At 55.0% G+C, this 19,098-nt stretch overlaps 7 protein-coding genes across 7 annotated transcripts; 4 read left to right on the top strand and 3 right to left on the bottom strand.

Annotated features, from left to right (window-relative positions):
• Positions 1 to 1,279: 1,279 nt before the first annotated feature.
• On the top strand, positions 1,280 to 3,265 carry POSPLADRAFT_1039311 (hypothetical protein). Its single transcript, XM_024477526.1, has 2 exons — positions 1,280 to 2,738; positions 2,795 to 3,265. The coding sequence occupies exons 1-2, from the start codon at positions 1,285 to 1,287 to the stop codon at positions 2,997 to 2,999; spliced, it is 1,659 nt and encodes a 552-aa protein (XP_024340947.1). The 5' UTR covers positions 1,280 to 1,284; the 3' UTR covers positions 3,000 to 3,265.
• A 334-nt stretch (positions 3,266 to 3,599) lies between these two features.
• Positions 3,600 to 5,109, top strand: POSPLADRAFT_1179766 (hypothetical protein; the record flags this gene model as incomplete). Its single annotated transcript, XM_024488695.1, has 4 exons — positions 3,600 to 3,729; positions 3,805 to 3,877; positions 3,965 to 4,284; positions 4,352 to 5,109. 4 exons carry the CDS (start codon positions 3,600 to 3,602, stop codon positions 4,810 to 4,812), a joined length of 984 nt encoding a protein of 327 aa, XP_024340946.1. The 3' UTR covers positions 4,813 to 5,109.
• Positions 5,110 to 5,128: 19 nt separating this feature from the next.
• POSPLADRAFT_1168307 (hypothetical protein) lies at positions 5,129 to 7,515 on the bottom strand. The gene is made up of 6 exons (XM_024488004.1): positions 7,445 to 7,515; positions 5,877 to 7,394; positions 5,747 to 5,817; positions 5,587 to 5,690; positions 5,404 to 5,534; positions 5,129 to 5,359 (listed from the first exon to the last, which is right to left on the bottom strand). Exons 1-6 carry the CDS (start codon positions 7,484 to 7,486, stop codon positions 5,285 to 5,287), a joined length of 1,941 nt encoding a protein of 646 aa, XP_024340945.1. The 5' UTR covers positions 7,487 to 7,515; the 3' UTR covers positions 5,129 to 5,284.
• A 247-nt stretch (positions 7,516 to 7,762) lies between these two features.
• POSPLADRAFT_1137027 (hypothetical protein) lies at positions 7,763 to 9,039 on the top strand (the record flags this gene model as incomplete). The annotated part of the gene is made up of 6 exons (XM_024484750.1): positions 7,763 to 7,802; positions 7,954 to 8,111; positions 8,149 to 8,296; positions 8,403 to 8,622; positions 8,678 to 8,796; positions 8,855 to 9,039. The coding sequence occupies 6 exons, from the start codon at positions 7,763 to 7,765 to the stop codon at positions 9,037 to 9,039; spliced, it is 870 nt and encodes a 289-aa protein (XP_024340944.1).
• Positions 9,040 to 9,064: 25 nt separating this feature from the next.
• On the bottom strand, positions 9,065 to 12,028 carry POSPLADRAFT_1065467 (hypothetical protein; the record flags this gene model as incomplete). Its single annotated transcript, XM_024481949.1, has 14 exons — positions 9,065 to 9,501; positions 9,557 to 9,738; positions 9,791 to 9,832; positions 9,883 to 9,908; positions 9,957 to 10,089; positions 10,159 to 10,461; positions 10,583 to 10,655; positions 10,837 to 10,878; positions 10,928 to 11,024; positions 11,087 to 11,190; positions 11,247 to 11,314; positions 11,371 to 11,453; positions 11,531 to 11,590; positions 11,710 to 12,028. 14 exons carry the CDS (start codon positions 12,026 to 12,028, stop codon positions 9,327 to 9,329), a joined length of 1,707 nt encoding a protein of 568 aa, XP_024340943.1. The 3' UTR covers positions 9,065 to 9,326.
• Positions 12,029 to 12,399: 371 nt separating this feature from the next.
• On the bottom strand, positions 12,400 to 14,513 carry POSPLADRAFT_1054761 (hypothetical protein; the record flags this gene model as incomplete). Its single annotated transcript, XM_024480558.1, has 2 exons — positions 12,400 to 12,893; positions 12,995 to 14,513. The coding sequence occupies 2 exons, from the start codon at positions 14,511 to 14,513 to the stop codon at positions 12,400 to 12,402; spliced, it is 2,013 nt and encodes a 670-aa protein (XP_024340942.1).
• Positions 14,514 to 15,016: 503 nt separating this feature from the next.
• Positions 15,017 to 18,738, top strand: POSPLADRAFT_1054760 (hypothetical protein; the record flags this gene model as incomplete). The annotated part of the gene is made up of 5 exons (XM_024480557.1): positions 15,017 to 15,211; positions 15,932 to 15,994; positions 16,048 to 17,967; positions 18,029 to 18,155; positions 18,263 to 18,738. The coding sequence occupies 5 exons, from the start codon at positions 15,017 to 15,019 to the stop codon at positions 18,736 to 18,738; spliced, it is 2,781 nt and encodes a 926-aa protein (XP_024340941.1).
• Positions 18,739 to 19,098: the final 360 nt, after the last annotated feature.

The following is a 19,098-nucleotide window of genomic DNA, read 5'->3' as shown; positions in this document are numbered from 1 at the left end:
CATGGTCCCCTGTACTTGCCTCAAAAGCATTAAATACCCGCAATATAGTGACCATGCATAGAAGATACATACCCTGCATTGAGTGTGCTTTTGACACTGCATATCTTGCTTAAGTCAGTCCATGAATAATGCAGCAAGATTGACTGGGGTTGGCACTGTTATGAAGTAGCAAGAGCCGAGCAAGTACTCAATCAAAATCGCCAACGTGATTGCAATCTTATCATAGTTTATTGCGATAACTTGAGATAACAATCTTAAGTCCTAATCAGGCATCTGCTTATTGCAATATCTTTAGACGACGAGAAGTGCTTGTAAGACTGAATTGCTTGCAAAGTCTTACAAGCACTTCACAAGGCCCATCACAAGATCTAGGGATTGCAAGCATGCCCGGATATTTCCGACAAAGGACTCAGGTTTCAGAACGAAGTTGTGTGGTAAGCGGGCACCAGCGGTTTGGGCGTCTAATTGATTTTCGTGTACTTATGCTCATTTGGCAACGAGTTCTCACCTTGATGCCGTTCTTTTTCCATGCATTAATTTGCTGCATGCTTGCATGTGTTTTTAGATCTTGATTATGGGATTTGAAGGATGTTTGGGTGACTTTCAGTCCTTTCAACGTAAACACACATCGGGCGCTTGCACGTATCCTTTGTACTTGTTTGTTCCAACTGAAAGCCTGGCCTCAGCCCCTTTAGCCGAGATATGCTCGCTTCGCTCGCAATCATCGCGTCGGAACGAGACGACTTCAATTGGGTACCAGCCGTGGCGATCTGGGTATCCTTCTATAGCATGGGGAATACTCAAAATAGTTGAACGGCGCGCTACGTTGTGTGAGAGCTATCGATGCCATCGTCTACCCTTGATGTAATACAGCTGCGTTGCGTCGAAGAAGGAAGCGTCAGGTGCTCACGGTGACTGGAGTAAGTCTTCGTCTGTCTGTGCCTTGCCTCAGCCTGTTTTCTGACTCAAGAGGCTCCTTACACAGACTCCAGACCCATAGCGTAGGCTCCATAACCCGGGGAATGGACGCCAAGGCGGCGGGGTGGCCGAGGTCCAGACGGTCAGCGGGGGAGGGCCTGGACTGGAAAGGGAGGCCCCGAGGCGCATCTGGAAGACGAGGGCGGATTCTTGACGCACGGGCTCGGACGGGAAGTGGTGGCTATCGATCTCCAGCCACCACAAATGCACCCGCCGCCACCTCGCCCTCGCTCCTCCTAGCGCAGTCAACACTCCCCCTCTCTTAAATACCCTGTGGGGCCCCGCATCGCCGCACCCGCTGCCACCATGACCACCCTCGTAGATCCCGTCGTCTCCCCTTCCAGCAGTCCGTCTCTCAGCCCGACCCGCTCCCGCAGACTCTCTTCCCGCAGAGGCTCCGTCTCTGCCTCCGACCCGTGGGGCGTCCACTCGCCGCTCAACAACAACCCCCTCCGCTCCACTTCCAGCCGCCTCACCATCGTCCGCGTCCCGCCCCCGACCGAGGGCGAGCAGTACCCCCGCAGGCACGGCCGTCACGGCAGCAACGCGTCCCTCAGCTCCAACTCGTCCGCGGGCAAGCCCGAGGGCTCCCGCATGAGCTTTGCCTTCTCGTCCTTCGGCACGTCCCCAGGCAGCGGCGGCCCGCACGGCAGCAGTCCCACCTCGTCCCCGCGCATCCGACCCCAGTCCCCCACCCTCAGCCGCCGCTACTCCGGTTCCATGAACAAGCTGCCGCCCGAGCAGCTGCTGGACGTCGCCCGCCAGGCGTGCAACCCGCGTGTTACCAACGGCGGCAGCCCGATCCTACCTGCGGAGAAGCCTTCCTCCGTCTCCTTCACGCCTCTTCCCGACGCCATCCTGCTCCCCTTCGTCGAGCGTCCCTTTGAAGTCGGCCAGCTCATGTGTACTCCGCCCTCCGCCAAGCTCTTCTCCCTCCTTGCCCAGATGTTCCCCGAGAGCACGCGCGCGTTTACCGGCAAAGAGTCCGCGGACGCGCTCCTGTCCAGCGACCCGAAGACATGGACGTACGCCGAGCTCGCGTTCTGGCTCAAAAGCGTCGACCGTGACGTTGCCGATGACGCGCCGTGGGTCCACAGGGCGCGCACCTGTATCATGGCGAAGAGCGAGCTCATCTGGGAGCGAATCAAAGGTGCGCTTGGCGTCCCCGCTGAACTGGACGGTGACGACGATGCGCTGCCGCCCGTGCTCGATTCAACGCCCACTGCTTCTAGCGTTCCCGTGCTGTCTAGCTCTGCAGACTCCGCAGACTCCGCGGACAAGTTCCCCATCGTGTTTGAGGCTCCTAGCCCCGTCCTCTGCGCGACCCCACCGTCCCCCACCCTCGGTGCAGACGAGCTCACGATCGAGCCCGTCCTCGCCAACTCGGCGCGTCCGCCCACGTCCTCTACGCTCGACCCGCACGAGCTCTGCGAGGTGCGTGAAGAGGACGAGGACGAGGAAGACGCAGGCAACGACGCAGACACGAAGGCGGACATTGAGGATGAGCAGGAGGTGCACGGGCTGCGGATTGCCACCAGCCCCGCGACGCCGTTCAGCTCGAACTACGCGCTGAGCCCCGGCGGCGAGCCGTCGTCGCTGCCCCTGGGGAGCCCCGCGGCGAGCCCCATGTCGATCCCGCGCTCGAACACAATACACGACCGCGACATGCCATATGACGCGTTGCACGAGCGCGGCCCTGGGCACCCGCTGTTCCCAAGCAGCTTTGCACACCTGTCTATGACGCCGACGCTGCGCAAGAGGTGAGCGCCATCTCGGCTGCCTTTGTTGTCGAGATACTAACGTGGCGTTTTTGCAGCAGCTACACGACGGGGCGTGCGCAGAGCATGTGGAACCCGCCTCTGCCGGCGTTTGGCAACCCGCACTCGATCCGCATGGGCGGGCATGCGGTGAGCGCTACCGCGGGCGGTTTCCATAGACCAGACTGGGTGCAAGGGTACGACCCCGCGCGCCATGAGTTTGCGGTCGCGTCCAGCACGGGTAGCGTGAGCGGCATCGAGTGATGTGCCGTCGTCCGCGCAAAACCGCTGCGTCGCCGCACGTACGTCCCCCGTTATCGCATTAGAACACTCAACATCCATCCCACCCCACTCCACCATACATGATGTCCCGCATACACACGATTCACGAACCCAGCTCACGATATTTTATTCTTGCGGCGTGCGAGTTGTGCGCACAGTAGCATAGTCTGTCTTCCTGTTGTATGGTGTATTAAAGTTGTTTCGGATTAATCAGAGGGTCAAGCTTCAAAGTTTCACGGTGAATGACACGAGGGCTTTGTACGTCCGTTGGGTCAATGATGTCGGGGTATTTGGCTTTGGACAATTATATTGTGATTCGCCGAATTAGCCGCTGCACACGATCGCACGTGATCCTGCAAGAACGCGTTGGGCGTCTATTTGGTGCCACAACAGTCCCTGCGGCTCTTCGCGCGTCCTTAGCTCACCCTCTCCGCTTCTGTGTAACATAACCCTTGTAAAACATTGATCTACTAGAGGGAAAACTCTGCATTTTCCGCTCGTCTAAATCATACTACTATCACCATACAACGCACAACCGCCACCGCAGCCCAGGTGCCGATCCTCATCACAATCGCCGCAGACATGCCGCCCCAACCAGGGATTTTCCCCCTCCCGCATGCGACAACGCACAAGACACGAGCGGCCAACAACGCTGATGCGGGAGACCTGGTGTACCACCACCAGCCCGCCGCGGGGCCCAGCAAGACCCATGGTGCGTGCTGGAGCTGGCGGTCGCTCCGCGCGACCGCAACCGCACACTGACCCTCGCCGCCAGGCCCTTCTGCAGAGGAACAGAGGCGGGAGAAGAGGAAGAGGGAGCTCATGAGCAAGCTCGGCAAGGACATGACCGACCGGATGGAGTGAGTGCGCCCGGTCGACGTCGACCGCTTCTCCCGCGCGCGGCCCGTAGCTGACTGTGCGGCGTGCCGCCTCATTATTGTGCCCAGCATCGGAAGACACTACGCGGAGGTCATCTCGGACCTGCACAGCACGGCCATACAGCTCTCGACGCGCCCCGAGACGCTCCCCGCGTACCACCTGCGGCTGTACCCCCTCTCGCTCGAGCGCTCCGCGCTGCTCGCGGCGCTCGTGCACCAGGAGGGGCACTCGCTGGACCTGGTGCAGACCGCGTACGAGGAGGAGCGCGAGGAGGTGGAGGAGGAGTGGCGCAAGGGCCGGGAGCGCGTCCGCGAGCGCCTCCTCGAGAGCATCGAGGAGCGCCGCCGCCGCGCGCGCGAAGAGAAGGACGGGGAGGGCGCAGTGACAGGTGAGCGCACGCACACATATACATTTATTTGAATTCTGCGCCGCCGACACGCCTTCTCGGTGCACAGACGCGGGCCTGGACTCGCAGTCGCGGGCACACAACACGCGTAAGCTGCGCAACAAACTCGCGGGGACGTCCCCGCCGCCTACGCCGCTTTCCAGCGCGGGTCCTGGCCAGGGCACCAACGGCATCCTCGCGACTTCTGGGACCATCGCCTCGGGCCCGCTGCTCAACCCGCACTCGCTTTCCGTCGACGAGCTCCCCTCGCCGTTCCCGCTGTCCCTGACGTCCACACATCCAAGACACAGCTCTGGACACGGTAATGCTAGTGGGCCAGGCGCGGCGGGCAATGGGCGGCGGCGGCCGAAGGCCCCGCCGCGCGAAGTGCAGGCACCCGGCGCGCCCACAAAGGCGGTCCTGTACCTCGAAAGAGTTATTCCGGCGGAGGTCGACTCGGACCTTAACGAGATCATGCGAGGCAACAAGCGTCGGCGGGTCGCAACGACCAGCTTGCTGGGCAAGGCGTAGTGCATTGTGCTTTGGATTCGTCTCACTTGTGACCCACGATGGTCTTGGATATCATTGGCAGTACCTGATCGTTTCGCCGTTCGCAAGCGTCGGTTACTACTTTTGGGGTGCGTGTTTATGGGCACCGCAGGTGGGGTGTGGTGAAGGGTATGGTCGTGTCCGGCCCCTAGGCGATGCTAACGGGAATCCTTATGCATCACAATGGACTTCTCAACCGAACAGCAACATCATGTCTAAGATATCTAACATACCAAGTTCGGGAGGTGGCGAGTAAGGACCCGCCATGAACCTAAGAAATATACCAGGCCGAGACATTGCACGTTCAGCTTCCACTCGTAAGAAGGGATGGGCTACCGGATACAGCAGGATTCTAAATGGCTACATCAATGAGCTTGACTCATAGTCCGGGACATCCACGTAGACGCAATACAATGAGCTGTAGGCTGTAGGGCAGAATAGAAATAAATAGTCTCTAGGAGTAATAATTGGGGACGCGATCTGGAAGGGTGAGCTGCCTTGGATATATGATGTCGACGATCAGCTGAACCTAGATTGAGATCATAACGTCCGCCATGCAGATTTGCCACGAACGACGAGCCCGCCCTCGAAGGAGCCGACGGCCCACCCGTCGCCGAGAAGAGCACTCTTTACGGCAGGCGCGAGCACGCCCACACCGTTGACGGAATGTGTGCCACGCCCAGTGATGATACGAAGCGGCCTCGCTATAGCATATATGAGATACAATGGTGACGCGGGAGAGGGAAGAAGATTCACAAGGAGAGTAGTTGCCATCGCGGAGTATGTCCTTCACAATCTGGACCCCCTCGACCACGGTCGCTCCGTGCAGATCAACGGTATCGCCATGCATCGAGTATGACCTAAACGCAGGGATCAGCATGCAGTTCCTACGGACGACTGGAGTAGGTGACAGTACCGTTTTGCCTGCACCATTTCTCGCGTCGCATCCATTTGCTCCTGTCTGGCTTGCTGCTGAAGCTCTCTGGCCTGGGAGTAGCGGTCATCATTGGCAAGATGTCATCACATCACCCTCCGGTGTAACTTACCCTCTCGGCATAATAGAACGCAACCTCTCCGCCCCTAGTCTTGGCGTTTCCCCGCTGCCACGCGCGGCTCGCCTCCCTCAACGCGTCCCTCCTCATCTCCGTCAGCTCTCGCGCGCGGAGACGGTGGCCGCCGACGCCCGAGACGAGCCGTCCGCCGAGCTCGCCGACGTCGCCCTTGCCGCCTTTTCCCAGCCCGTTCCCGCCGCTTCGCACCTTGCGCCGGTATGCTGGAATCGACTCCGCGAGCGGGTGCGGGCCGCTTGGCTGCCGCTGCGGTATAGTCTTCCATGCGTTCATGGGCGGCGCCGCCACCCGGGCCTTGTTGGCCGGTGAGCGTGAACGTGGGCGGGGAGGAGGCGGTACAGGAGGTGGGCCAGAGGGTAAAGTAACAGCCTTGATTGGACCGTTGGCCATAGGGGGAGAAGACGAAGGCGCCGGAGAGTGATACACTCCCCACTCGTGTTCGCCCGAGGCGGAGTCGTTGTCGAGATCGAGGATCAGCCGCACAATGTCGAGTGCAATATCAGGCTGCATACGAGTCGCGCGCAGAGCAAGCTGCACGTCCGCCGTCAGCTGATCGCGCTGTTCCGCGTCGAGGTTGGCATACTCGGGTATTGTACTTAGGATATCGAGCATGCTGAATAACGAGGGTGCTTCCTCTGGTGTGAGCTCAGAATCGGGGCCTAGGACTGATGTACCAGGGGCTGATGCTACGACAGAACGCAACGCTGCACGAAGCGCCTTCGCCGGCGTAGTGTGTTCGGGGGAATGGAACACGGACTGGAAAAACGAGGCGGAGTGAGTCGGTATCAGGGTAGACAAGTATGATGCGACGGAAGATAGCTGCGTCCATGGGTCTGGAGGCGCAATGCGCGAAGACGAGAGCGCAGGCCGTTCGTGTTGCTTCTGGCGGATGTCAACCAATGTGATTGTAGTTCCGCGCTTCTTAGTCTTCTTCGCAGTCTTGGGGCTCGGCTTCTTGTTTCCTTCGACCAAGGACCAATCCGGTCCATAATCCAGTAAGCCGTCGGCTTCGTCCAGGGCGTCCATACCGCGTTCTTCGAGCTCCCGCACATACTCGCTGCTGAGTATGCTCTCAACAACTGATTCCATATCAATGGTGTCGGCATCTCCCAGCGAGCTCAAGACATTTTTGAGCTTTGGCGTGGCTATGTGGGGGAAAGCAGCTTGCAAGAATCCGAGGGGGGAGCTAAACGAGTGTTGGCTTGAGACATCAGATGTCCCGCTCGAGTTGGTTTGGCTTGAATCCGGTGAGAAGGATCCGCTCAGGCTATGGGTGTCATCTGTGGTAGAGTAGGATGTGATCTGCACATTAGAAAGCTGTTCGGAGAGTGCATCTTCATCCCGGAGCTCCTTCTCCGCGAGGGTCGCCAATTGACTGAGGATTTCTCGGCACGTCTGGATCTGGTCGGTAGAGTGTGTTGGACTATCCCCGGAAACATAGTCGGCTATGATAGCTGCGACAAGCGAGCTGTCGAGGGGAGGGGAGAACTCCTCCTGGAAGCTGGTCGGTTCATGTGCGAGACGCAGTTGGGATGAGATCGTACCTGTAGGATGTCAAGGATGGCAGATTGTGGCAGTGATCCCATGTTTGTGGTGAGAAAGTGGTGTTTGTCTTGGACGATCTGGACTGCCAAGCTGTGCGGCGGTTTCTTATGTCTTCGAGCGGAGGCTGGCTTGTGGCTGCAGAAGCCCTACTTTGGCGCTTATGCAAATGCGCTGACGCACCTTTCCCGATAAGGCAATCATAAATGCCTGACCCCGGCTTCAATTTCGTGAGTACGCGTCGTGCCTGCCATAGCTCTCTAGCCTGACTTGATGCTCCGTATATTTTTGCTGTATCTTTCAGCCCAAAGCACTTGAAAATGTCTCCAGCAAAGTGGGAACAGTACAGTTCTGACGACAGTGAGTACGCCGAGGAGATACCAGTGAGTTTGCAACTGTCAACTTATTGTGACTCGTGCATCCTCACTGAAGAATTAGACTCACAGACGCAAACGGAGAAGAACGAATAGGGAGCCCTCAGAGATCGCGCACATAGTCTATCCGCTTTCAGTGTCACCTTTGTTACATGCATTTGCCGATCGTCATGGCTCACCCACGAATGGAGAAAAGCCAGATGTGTCATTCGACGATATTATAGAGGAGATGCTTCCAGAGCTCCTGGCGGTAGGAGGTAGAATACAGAGCAATCTAGCTGAGCAGGACAATATAGTGAGTCAGTTGTCTTGACGTCGAATAAGTCATGCAGATGGTAATATTTGCCACAGGGACAATTGGTGCAGTCTCTCACCCGTACGGAGGCGTGCGCTCTGACGGAAGAAATACTGGGGCGGTCCAGCCAATCACCATCATCGCCTCTACTTTCACTTCTGGCACGCAAAATGAAGCTGCAACCGGTAAGCGAGCTTGTGCTGGCCGCCAATCAAACTCATGGTCACTGTTAGGGAGCTCTTCGACGGCAAATTTTGGATCGCCCCCTCGTTCACGCGGATCCCGCGATAGTTACGCCGCTGGCAACACCACGGGCGACATCCACGGTCAATCCGCAAGTGCTCGATGCGCTGTATGCCATCAAGACAACGCCATACGAGCATTCGTTCCTTTCGCGCATGGGAGGATTCCAGCCTCCTCGTGCACCCGACCCCATCGCCGTAGACTGGGAGACACGCAGCCCCTGGATGGATCTGATGGCGGACGTCCGCGAACACTACTCACTTATGCAGTATGTACACGATCTCACCTGGCTGTTTGTCAAAACGTACTGACGAGCACTTCAGTCCTGGCCGTGAACAGCCGGAAGAGACCATAGCTCCGATCACGTACGTGTCGTTACAGCCTTGCCACCTCGACCAGATACACGACCTCCTCGCTCGCACCTTTTGGGAAGGCATAAACGGTGCGTACGTCGTGGTCCGAGCATCATCGTCGATTCTTGACATGAAGACGTGATTCAGTGAGCGATTCGCTGCAGTACTCTCCTGAAAAGTGTACGGTAGTAGCGACCTACAAGCAGCTCGTTGTCGGGGCCGCACTCCTCAGCTCACCACAAGAGACGTACATTACCTATCTCGCTGTCCGCGCTGGATGGGAGAATGCGCATATAGCAACGTACGCCCCTGCACCGACTCCTCGAGGCTGAGATCCTCATTACGGTCTAGATCAATGCTCTACCACCTGATTACGCTAAATCCAAACAAAGATATCACCCTACATGTCTCAATCAATAATCCTGCCATGGTAAGTCAATACTGTCCATCATGACACGACCTATAACCTGATGACACCGCAGCTCCTCTACAACAGGTTCGGGTTCAAAGCAGAAGAATTTATCGTCGGGTTTTATGATGACTACCTTGATCCGCAGTCGCGCGCATCGAAGAACGCTTTCCGCCTGCGGTTGCGACGATGACGTCCACGAGTGGGTCCTTACTGCGTGCGTGCTTTCTTGGATTTCCGTTGCCTCTTAGGGCCCGACACGTACGATGGGTCGTCTGCCTCGGAGCTGTATGACTCCTCAGGAGCTTCTTCGACGACCTGTGTCTTCTGAGCCAGCTCCTCTACCCATTTCCCCCCCTCGGCACCTTCGAATAGCCACACATGACTGGCACCGGATGTCAGGCCAACAGCAGCATCGTACTTACTCCCGTAGAGCTTACCTGTTTCCAACCCGCTGTGGCTCCGGCCCCTCGAAATCCGACGATCGTCGCTTCTTCAGGACGCCAGTTTCGGGGTTCGGCACGGCAAGGCTTGTACCGTTACCGATGTAGGCAGGCAGGTCCCACCCGAGCTTTCTACACAGATGGAGCACAATATCGTCCGCATTTCCCAGCATGATAATCTGGGGATGGCTTGGCTCATATGTCACGAAAGAATATGGGGGAAAGCTTTACGTCAGGATTGATGTGTTTTACTGGCGTCTTGTTGATCAGGATCTGCAGGTGTGTTGAGTGCATCTGCCTATGTTCTTCCGACGTAAACTCACCTGCGGTACGGAGTGTGGCAGATGTGCTGGAATACCATCAGCTGCTGGCCTACGGCAACGCTGTCAGAACCTACCAATGATATCCGAGACAGGAGAAACTTTCAGCGAGGTCCCGATGACAATCAGTAGATCTATCTCTTGACGATCTGCCAGCAATGACCGGTCGAACTCGTCGCTGAGTTTCTCACCAAAGAAAGTAATATCGGGCTGCCTCAGCGTATTCGCAAACATTCAGCATATACCAATCTCAATAGCAGTACATAGCTAAGTCTTCACCTTCATGACCCATGGCGGATATAAGGGTACGTCCGGTTCATCCGACTCGTTGCTGTTCCATCCGGAGCTTTTGCCCTGCTTCTTAGGTAACGACTTGCTCGGCGCAGTCACGGAAGCCTCTATGTCCGCGCTACATATTTTACAGAGCGGGACCCTGTGGTTGAGGATATCGTCTTCTATCGCGATTCCCGGGACACGGACTTTGCAATTAAGACAGGATGCTGTCGCAAAGCTTCCGTGACATTGAAGCACGCGCTTAACGCCCGCTAATGTTTCCAATGTGTCGATATTCTGTGTGTAGTTCTGGCCGAAGTTGTGTCACTCGCCGATAGCAGACGTCAGAGGATTTCAACGCGTACTCTGAGCAACTGAACGAAGCCGGTTAGTGCAGATAAGATAGGCATTTCCCAGCCAGGTAACTTACCTTTCCTCTATCTTCTATAGCCTTGATGAAGCGATGACAAGGTGAGGGTATAAAATTTGATGGGTATATTTTGCTGAAAATAATTTCAGTATAGAGTGACCAGCCAGATAAGAGGAGACTCGCCTGGCAAACGAACTGTTGTCGTATACGACGCAATCAGCAAAGGATAAGTTTCTTGTGGCAATAACCTACTAAAAAACTGTGGAAGGAATATCTGAATGTCAGCGCGGCATGTTAAGTAGACATTCGATTACGCCTCACTTGCAGGATTCTCGCGGAAGTAAGTTATATCGAACCTACGGGTCTGATTACTAAGGGTTTGACGGGATGGACCTATGGACTCACATTTGCTGTGGGTCGTCTAGATCATAGTCCCCGCTCTGTTGGAGACTTGCATACAGCCCATTGCGGGACCGAAAGTCAGGTATTCCGCATGAAACACCTATGCCCATCACCCATCACGACCTAGACGGATGCTATACATATACAGGAACAGTGACGTACTTATACCTGCGCCTGTCAGAAGAAGAATTCGTCTGCGGCTCTGAATAAGGGCGACAGCATCGTCGATGTCATTCAGATGTTGTAGCCGTTCCCGCAACTGCAGCCTTCACAACATAACGAGGTTAACGGGAGGAGATTGAACATGTCCGCTACAACTCACTCGCGTGACAAAGCTACTCTCAAGAAGTACATCAATGTCTTCGGGCGTTTCTGTCTCAGCTCCGGACACTGTAGTTAAAATCAGTCTTAGGGCGTGCAGCTTTTGTCACATGCGTGAATCTCACGAGGCATATGCCGAATGCGTAAAGCAGCTTGGGAATGGGAGCGGCTTCTGTCACGATGTACTTGTTGATGAAAGCGGACATTCCTTTGAGAAAGATCCAGCGGTTGCAATATGATTATTGTTTTGACCAATGAATGAGATGTCAGTGAATGTGCACTGACCTGATTCCTTCAGCAGCATCTTCATGCCCTTGATCTGTTCTTTAGTCCATGCAGACTGGGCTACACAAGTCCCAGTCAACAACGCCATTTAGAAAGGATATCATTCGCAAGTAATTAGTCATCAAATTCTATGTCGACCCTCGTCGCATAGCCTACCGCGCCTTGTTTTAGTGACTCACCTTCGCGCAGTAGTCCTTCCCATTCTGAAGCATTCTCGTCTTCGTTCTCGCCGCCATAGTATGCTGGTCCTACATCTACCACGTCGGTGTCGTCGTTGCTGTCGCTGTGGATATCACCAACAAAGCCTTCGAGAAGGTCTTCCACGACATCGGCATCTACGTCTACTGCTTCAGCAGCATCAAGGAAAGCCTGCACCTGCAAGGCGTATATACTGCTTGGACGACGCGTTGCGGCATTTGCGTTCACATCTGGAGACGACTGGCCGCCTTTACTGGCATGCTCAGTTTGAGAGCTAGTTGTGGGTGGTTGGGGGTCCATGTAACCGTGGTGGTGGTAGATGCAAAGGAATGCAGTTATGGTAAACGCGATCACGCGGCGCGCGTCCCCGCGCCTACCGCCATCATTTGCGACAATGATGTACTACCGTCTCGTTAACGAGGCGATGGCTTAGTAGGGTATGAATTGCGTCGTAGAAGACTACGAGAATTATTGGTTGTCATCAAGGGTCCAAGATATACTACGCGAATGTGCAAAACAGCTACGGGACAGCAGAGCGGCGAACCATATAAATACATGAAAACCCATGCGAGTTGTAGGCCTAAGTGAAGGGCTGCTTTAGAGAACTAGTATTTGTATCACGAAAAACGAGCGCCATGCTCGAACGAAGACACTCAACAACCGCTGCGAGTCTAACCAAATCTAGTTCCTGCCTTCAGAAGCAGCTCGTCGTCTGAATCTTCGTCTGAAGCAATACGGAGCGGCTTGTCATTGAAGGTCGTCCTGATCGCCGGCCATCCTCCGCGTTTGTGCTTGTGGGTGTGCAGAGGCGAAGCCAGCACAATCTCAGCTCGCGTACGCTCTGCGACCATGCGGGATGCGGAGGTTGAGGCAGCGAAGTTGGCTAGAGTGACCGTCCCGGAGCGTGTTCTCGCCGTCCGTGTACTGCTGACGGCAACATTTGCTTGACTATTCAAATCAGTAGTACTTCCTCCAGGCAGATTTGGCAGACGCGAGGAGTCGGATGCTCTGATGGTGTCGCCTCGCTTGCGGCTGTGTATGTGCTCCTTGCTCCTTGTACTCTGTGATATTGTCTTCGAAGAATCCGAGCGTAAGCGAGAGTGGGACGTGACACCCGAGGCATTGGCAAGTATGGACGATGCCGTCCGTTTCTGCTCTTCATCCTCTGTCGAGGGCAAGCGCATGAAGTTAGTGAGAATATACGGCGATATACTTTGCAGATAGTGGAAGTTGGCACGGATTCGCGGAGAAGGACCAAGTACATACCGTCCAACCCCATAGTAGAGAAAAGGTCTCTCAACTCTTCACCGTCTGTGTCATGCATGTGCACGTCGGGATCAGACGATGAGGCGCGACTTTCGGAAACGTGTATGTAGCCTAGTCCATGGTCGAGTTTCGGAGCAGGGGCGGATGGAGACTGGTACAGCGTAGAGGAAGCCGACGGCGGGCTCGAAATCGACGCAAAAGCAGAAGCAAGTCCCAGGTCGAGTCCAGAGAAATTGGAAGACAGCGATAACGCAGAGCCAGCATGCAGCATATGTTGTTGATTTGCAGATTGTCCTATCGGAACGCCTAGAGCTGAAGAGGGACGCTTGTCTTCAGCTGAGGTCGAGAAGTCAAGGACAGATGAGAAAAGGCCATCGGTAGAGGGATGATTGATGGTCCGGCGCCGCCGACGTGGAGGTGGTCGTCCAACGAATGCGCCTACTGATGGTCGCGACGGAGAGGCATCTTGCATATGCGCGTCTGTATCGAGCTTGGCGCCCTTCGAGGCTGACGAGTCAGACATATCAGCCTCAAGGCTACCAGCTTGCATGCGCACAGCGCCCGTCGTTGCACGACGCATTCTGGGCGGGGTGGAGACTTGGGTGGGAGCGTCAGTGAAGAAAGATGCATGCTCCGAATATCCGTCCAGCTGTGCTGAGCGACCAAAGGTTTCAGGTAAAACAAGCCAGGTGTCAGAAGCGGAAGCAGCCATAGTAGGAATAGAACCTGTGCGGATATGCATATTCGACTTGACCGCACCAGTTGCCTGCGAGACCGGGTATTGTTTCCCCGATTTGAATGAGCTAGAGAGTACATTTGTAGACGCAGTAATGACATCGGGTTTGGCTTCAGTGGCTTTATCTTGCACCTGGCGAGTGACAGGGGAGAGCCGAGATGTAGACAGTGTACGAGACTTCTGATGAGAAGGACGCCGTCCATTTCCTTTGGTCTTACTCTTGACAAGACCCATAGGAGAGCCAGCACGAGAGTTGGGACGACTGGTGAAAGGCGAAGCAAGGCCACGATTACTATTTTCTTTGAGGTTACGAGAGCTAGTACGGGAGAGAAAATGGTGGGCAACAGGTAGAGGGGAAAATCCAGCGGGTTCTAGGGCTCGCTCCTGAGAGTCAGCAGCGGATAACACGGGCTGGTCAGAGCATACAGCAGGCTTGGGAGTGCAGAATTGACCACTGGCAAGAGACTGAGTAGAAATGTAAGAGAACCCGGCTGCGTTTGAGGAAAGCGTATCATCTGAATTTACTAAGGAAGAGAGCTTTGCTTTCTTGCACGGCTTTGAGCTATCCCGGACGGCCAAGGATCGGCTGAGAGTTGTGTCAGACAAAGCCGTCTGACGAGACCTTTTCTTCATTCTGTGGGCCATCTCCTCGAGTGTAATTTCCTCTGTGTCACTGGGAACGGCTTGCAGCGGAGATGATTTTGGGATTTCGGATGTGGTGTTCTTGACACGCGTTCGGCGATGCGAATAAGTTGTGAGCAGCTTTCGAGACTTGTGTTCCATTTTCGTGAGTGGGAGCGGATTTTAGGCAATGAACACGTTACGCGCGACGCGGAACATGATATGTGGTTCACAGATATGTACCACGTTTAAGACTGTGACAGATGTGATAAAGGTATAGTGATGAGATCAGGATGTCCCCTACCTCTCCAGCTAGTACATTACATACCCTATGGCAGCAAGAACGTAGCAGAGTACGGCTTTCAGAATTCCGGAGGAATGGGTATATGCGCACCGTACAGAGTGATGTCGACTGAAGACACTTAGAGCTATTAGAGTCGTGGGCGCTCACGATCACGGTATATGTCGCGTCCATCACGTGAAGCCCGTGTCCCACGTCAGTGGCGCGTTGCGGTTGGTGCTCGTATCAACCGTTCCTACTCAGCTTTCTATATGGCCCTTTCTCTCTAAACCCACTACCTGATCTTGTCCTGCGCTGGTCGTTACGCACGCACTCAAGCAAAAAAAAACTTAACCATATCTATCTATCTAGGGTTGCTGTCCAGATGGTCGTCACCAGACGAGCTCCTGTGCCTCCTGCGCCAACTTCGCGCACTCACTCGACGCAGCCGATCCCACGCGTGAAGGGGACCGCTTATTCCAATGTAATAGAACCTCCAGATGGGCTCGCCACTCCTGGAAATGGAGCTGCCAAAGGCGACGTCAATTTTGATAGTCAACCAGTGACTGCACAGGAAGCGGTATGTGTTCACCTTTTTGCTGCTCGACTGCCTTCAGATATATTCTGTGACATACTACCGTTCATTTTGAATGCCACGCGAATTAGAGGCGGAAAGCAGTGGTCCCACGGCTGACGGTCCATTGTGTAGAGTCACACGAGCAGAGCTTCGCTGGCGTGACTCTGGGACTCTTAAAATCTGGGCCAAATAAAGCGGACGCTCTGGCTAGCTAGCTGTTATTGAGGTACCTCAGTGTGGACGTCATGTCTGGGCGGCTGAAGTGTTGCGTCCGCATAGTGGACATCAGGACAGCGCGCATGACAGGGACTTGCGGCTGGCATGGGTGCCTCGTTACCTTCTCTCCGATGCGGAACACGTCGCACCGCGTATGCGGGCGTAACCGCACGCAATACTCGTCCGTATCCTAAGGACGCGAATTTGCCAACAATTTCCCGCTAGCGCTGGAGAAATTGGTGACTATTCTTGATGTACAATAGACTGGAAGTGAATGAAAAGGCTACCCATGCCACCCGATCAAGGCTGGCTATAGATTCTCTACTGAAGCGAGACGTGCCTTTTCCATGCCCGCTAAGCTAACCTTAAGGCGCAATTCTTTTTACGACGTCTGGCAATGAGACCTCTTCATTAGATTCAGCATGGCCATGATTCTATGCCCGTCTGGCAGACTGGGTTCACATCGTCTCGATTGCCTCTCCAGTGCTTACTCATTCCATTGAGCAGGGCACACCTTTAGAGAAGAACACCCGATTTAAGAAAAGGGCTAAGCAGAAAAGCGGAACAAAGGTTTGCTGCAATTATAATCGCCACCATTTTGTGCTTCTCATTGTTTGCGCTAGAAATCTTCTAGGGGATTCACTTTCCGTGGCCTGCTGTCCCGAATCTTCCTACTGTGTTTCCGTATCTTCCTACTGTGGTTCTCGTATCACACGCTCACCGTATGCCCTCAAGACGAGCACTTGGAGTCGCACGTTTGTCGCGGTCTTTCTGAGTACCGCCGCCTGGTCATTGGCCCGTACATTCTACCGCCCATCCAATATGTCTTGGCGCACCCATCGATCGCCCCATACGTGGAGAGAGCCAAGCCTTACACGGAGCGCACAGTCAACATCGCGAAACCGATTATTCAACGTACGGCGCGCGAGTGGCACACTCGTGTGGTCCCTCAATGGAAGAAGCGCGTTGTTCCCCTCTGGAGGAAACATGCAGTCCCCCAGGTCCGGCGGCTTGACGCTCATATCGTGCCATATCGCACGCATGCCATCCAGGAGTATGAGCGCTGGGTGGGCCCCGCTGTGCGCCAGGTAAGTCCCTATGTCGAGCAGACGGTATACAACTTGCGTCAGTGGCAGCAGAAGGCACGTCCTTATGTCGTGCTTGCGGCACACAAAACATACTACGGGTACCAGCGTGCCGCGCCATATGCCCGCCCAGTCTTGGAGCAGATCAAATTGTTCCTTGCACAGGTCGTCGCCATACTGGCAGACCGGCGGCGGCAGTTCGTAGACCCTCACGTGCGGACGATCTGGGAACGCGTGAAGGAGCTTAGTAGCGGTGGACCAAAAACTCCGGCCGCTGTCGACGTTCGAGACTCTATCACGTCGCTGGTGTTTGAAGCCACTGGGGAGGCAGCATCTGTCGCATCCTCACTGAATTCCGCACAGACACCAGCTCCGTCTACGACGCTGCTCGCTTCCGACATAGTTGAGACCACAGCTCTTTCGGTCATTTCGGACGTTATATCAGCATCAGAGTCTCTCCTGTCCCCTACTGGCGCAGTATCCCCGACATCGCTCTCGATCCATCAAGCCAAAGAGTCTGCTGCCGCCTCGGGATTATCAAGTTCACTCGAAGCTGCCGTCTCGCCCATCTACAGTGCGGCATCTGTGCCTGTCTCCTCCCTATCATATGCAGCATCTTCGTTTAGCGAGGACGCTATACCTCACGCGTCCTTTGTCGCATCGTCCCTCGCCGAGATTGTGTCACAACCCACAGCTAAAACCTTCTCCGGCGGCTCGTCCATCACATCACCGACTGCGGGGGAATTGCTGTCTTCTGCATCAACTGCCATTACTCATGCCTCAGCCTCCGTATCTGCTTCAGTAGCATATGCAAGTTCTGTCTTGGCGGCGGGCGTCTCGTCAGCTGTCGATCAAGTCGCATCAGCCGTGACATCGGCCACCGCTCCTAGTGTCGCGCTCTCCCAAATGTCGGAGAACGCGGACATCGATTTGGACGAATTCTATGCGGAGCTCGGGCTTCTGGATGTGCTTTCGGAGACGAGCTCCCCGAGCGCGGAGCTCACGTCAGCCCCATCAGTATCAGTGAAAGCCGAGTCCGAGGAGGAGAAGGCCGAACGGCAGCGCATACGCGATGCTCAAACAGCAGATAGGCGTGCGGACATTATGGCGCGTCATGACAAATGGGAGGCGGAGCTTGCTGCATTAATCGAGACCAATAAGAAGGCGCTCCGTCGGGCGCTGGTCGCGTCGAGGAAAACAGCGGCCGCGGAACTGAAAGACTCCCCTGAAATCCGTGCGGAGATAGAGGGGCTAGTTGAGGAGGCGGAGAAGTTCCTACGGGGTGCTGAGAAATATCTGCAGACGCTCAGCAGCGAAGGAAGGACTGAACAGGAGAAGCGTGCTATGTGGGAGCGGGTTGCAGACAAGGTGGAAGAAAAGTTCACGGACCGACTGGGTCAGACCGAGGCTGTCGTCAACGGGTGGTACATGCCCATACTTGACAAGGAACTCACAGAAGTCAGTCGGCTTGCATTACTACATCCGCTCTCTATTCTAACCTCTCCTAAACGTTCTACAGGTTCGCAAGGTTACACAGCCCGTCAGAGACCTTGCCGACCAGGCCCAGACTGATATTGGAATGGACTATGCATATTTGGACGACGTTACGTATCAGGACTGGCAACGCTACCACGATCTCCTGAGGAGTAAGTTTGTTGTCTTTTCTGCTTGATCAAATGGCGCTATTTGGCCGATCCCGCAACTCTTCTGCTCAGGGGTTGTTTTCATTGTTTCTGACGGTTGTGTTCTGCAGGAAGTGACAATTTCACCAACGCGGCGCACGCGATGCAGAACGGCTCTGATCATGCCGCACCGGCCAATCCTGTCTTGCAAGAGATTAGCGACATACAATCCGAGGTCCAGGATGTTGTGATTGGCTTCGAGACGCGCCTTCGCCGCGTCAAACGCAACGGCGAGCGTGTGCTGGGCGAAAACAGCCAGCAAACGGAGGCTAGCATGGCTACCGACAAGACGGTCTCGATTTTACCAATTGAAGACAAGGAGAAGGTTCAATCACCCGCAGATATCAACGTCCCACCCGTCGTCATCGGGCGGAGCAAGGAAGAGGTCGTGGAGGCCTTGAATCGTGCAGCGGACCAAGATGGCCAATCCATTTCCCCCCCTGATGCAACGCGCGCGCCCTCAGACCCTGATAACGTTGCGCGCAGCCTTGCGGAGGAAGTCGTGGTACAAAGCCATGCAGACTCTTTGAACCGCGAAGAGCTCTAACGGATTGTTCCATTACATCACATTCCCTTTTCTACATCCTATTTGAAATCGTCATTTATTGTCTTGGTTCAGGCGGTCATGTTTTTCCTATGCTGATAGTATGGAGTCCCTTCGTCTTGTGGTGTCACGCTCCATGTACGGCAATGCATTCTTGATTACGCCGATCATTTCGCTCTTCCAAGAACACGGAGCTATGCGTTATTTGGGCAATATGACGAAGTAGTAACCTTCTAGCATCACATCGATATCGTGTGGTTGATCCTGAGTACAACTGATTGTGTTGCATCTTGCCCTTGGCGCAATAAGTCTGATTCCTATTAAGATACTGCATAGTTCTCCTGATGGACGCGGGGAAGTTCA

This window comes from Postia placenta, assembly GCF_002117355.1.
Source record: "Postia placenta MAD-698-R-SB12 unplaced genomic scaffold POSPLAscaffold_4, whole genome shotgun sequence".
Classification (NCBI taxonomy): domain Eukaryota; kingdom Fungi; phylum Basidiomycota; class Agaricomycetes; order Polyporales; family Adustoporiaceae; genus Rhodonia; species Rhodonia placenta.
The sequence above is the reverse complement of the archived record's forward strand: the minus strand, read 5'-3'. Positions and strand labels throughout refer to the sequence as shown.

What these genes read in the sequence shown, in the direction of transcription:
- POSPLADRAFT_1168307 (XM_024488004.1), bottom strand. Translation starts at nt 7,486, where the DNA reads ATGGGATCACTGCCACAATCTGCCATCCTTGACATCCTACAG. An exon ending in CCATCCTTGACATCCTACAG is followed by an intron (nt 7,395 to 7,444) that starts GTACGATCTCAT and finishes ACCAGCTTCCAG; the next exon opens with GAGGAGTTCTCCCCTCCCCT. An exon ending in CGATGGCAACTACTCTCCTT is followed by an intron (nt 5,535 to 5,586) that starts GTGAATCTTCTT and finishes TATATGCTATAG; the next exon opens with CGAGGCCGCTTCGTATCATC.
- POSPLADRAFT_1039311 (XM_024477526.1), top strand. Translation starts at nt 1,285, where the DNA reads ATGACCACCCTCGTAGATCCCGTCGTCTCCCCTTCCAGCAGTCCGTCT. An exon ending in ACGCCGACGCTGCGCAAGAG is followed by an intron (nt 2,739 to 2,794) that starts GTGAGCGCCATC and finishes GCGTTTTTGCAG; the next exon opens with CAGCTACACGACGGGGCGTG.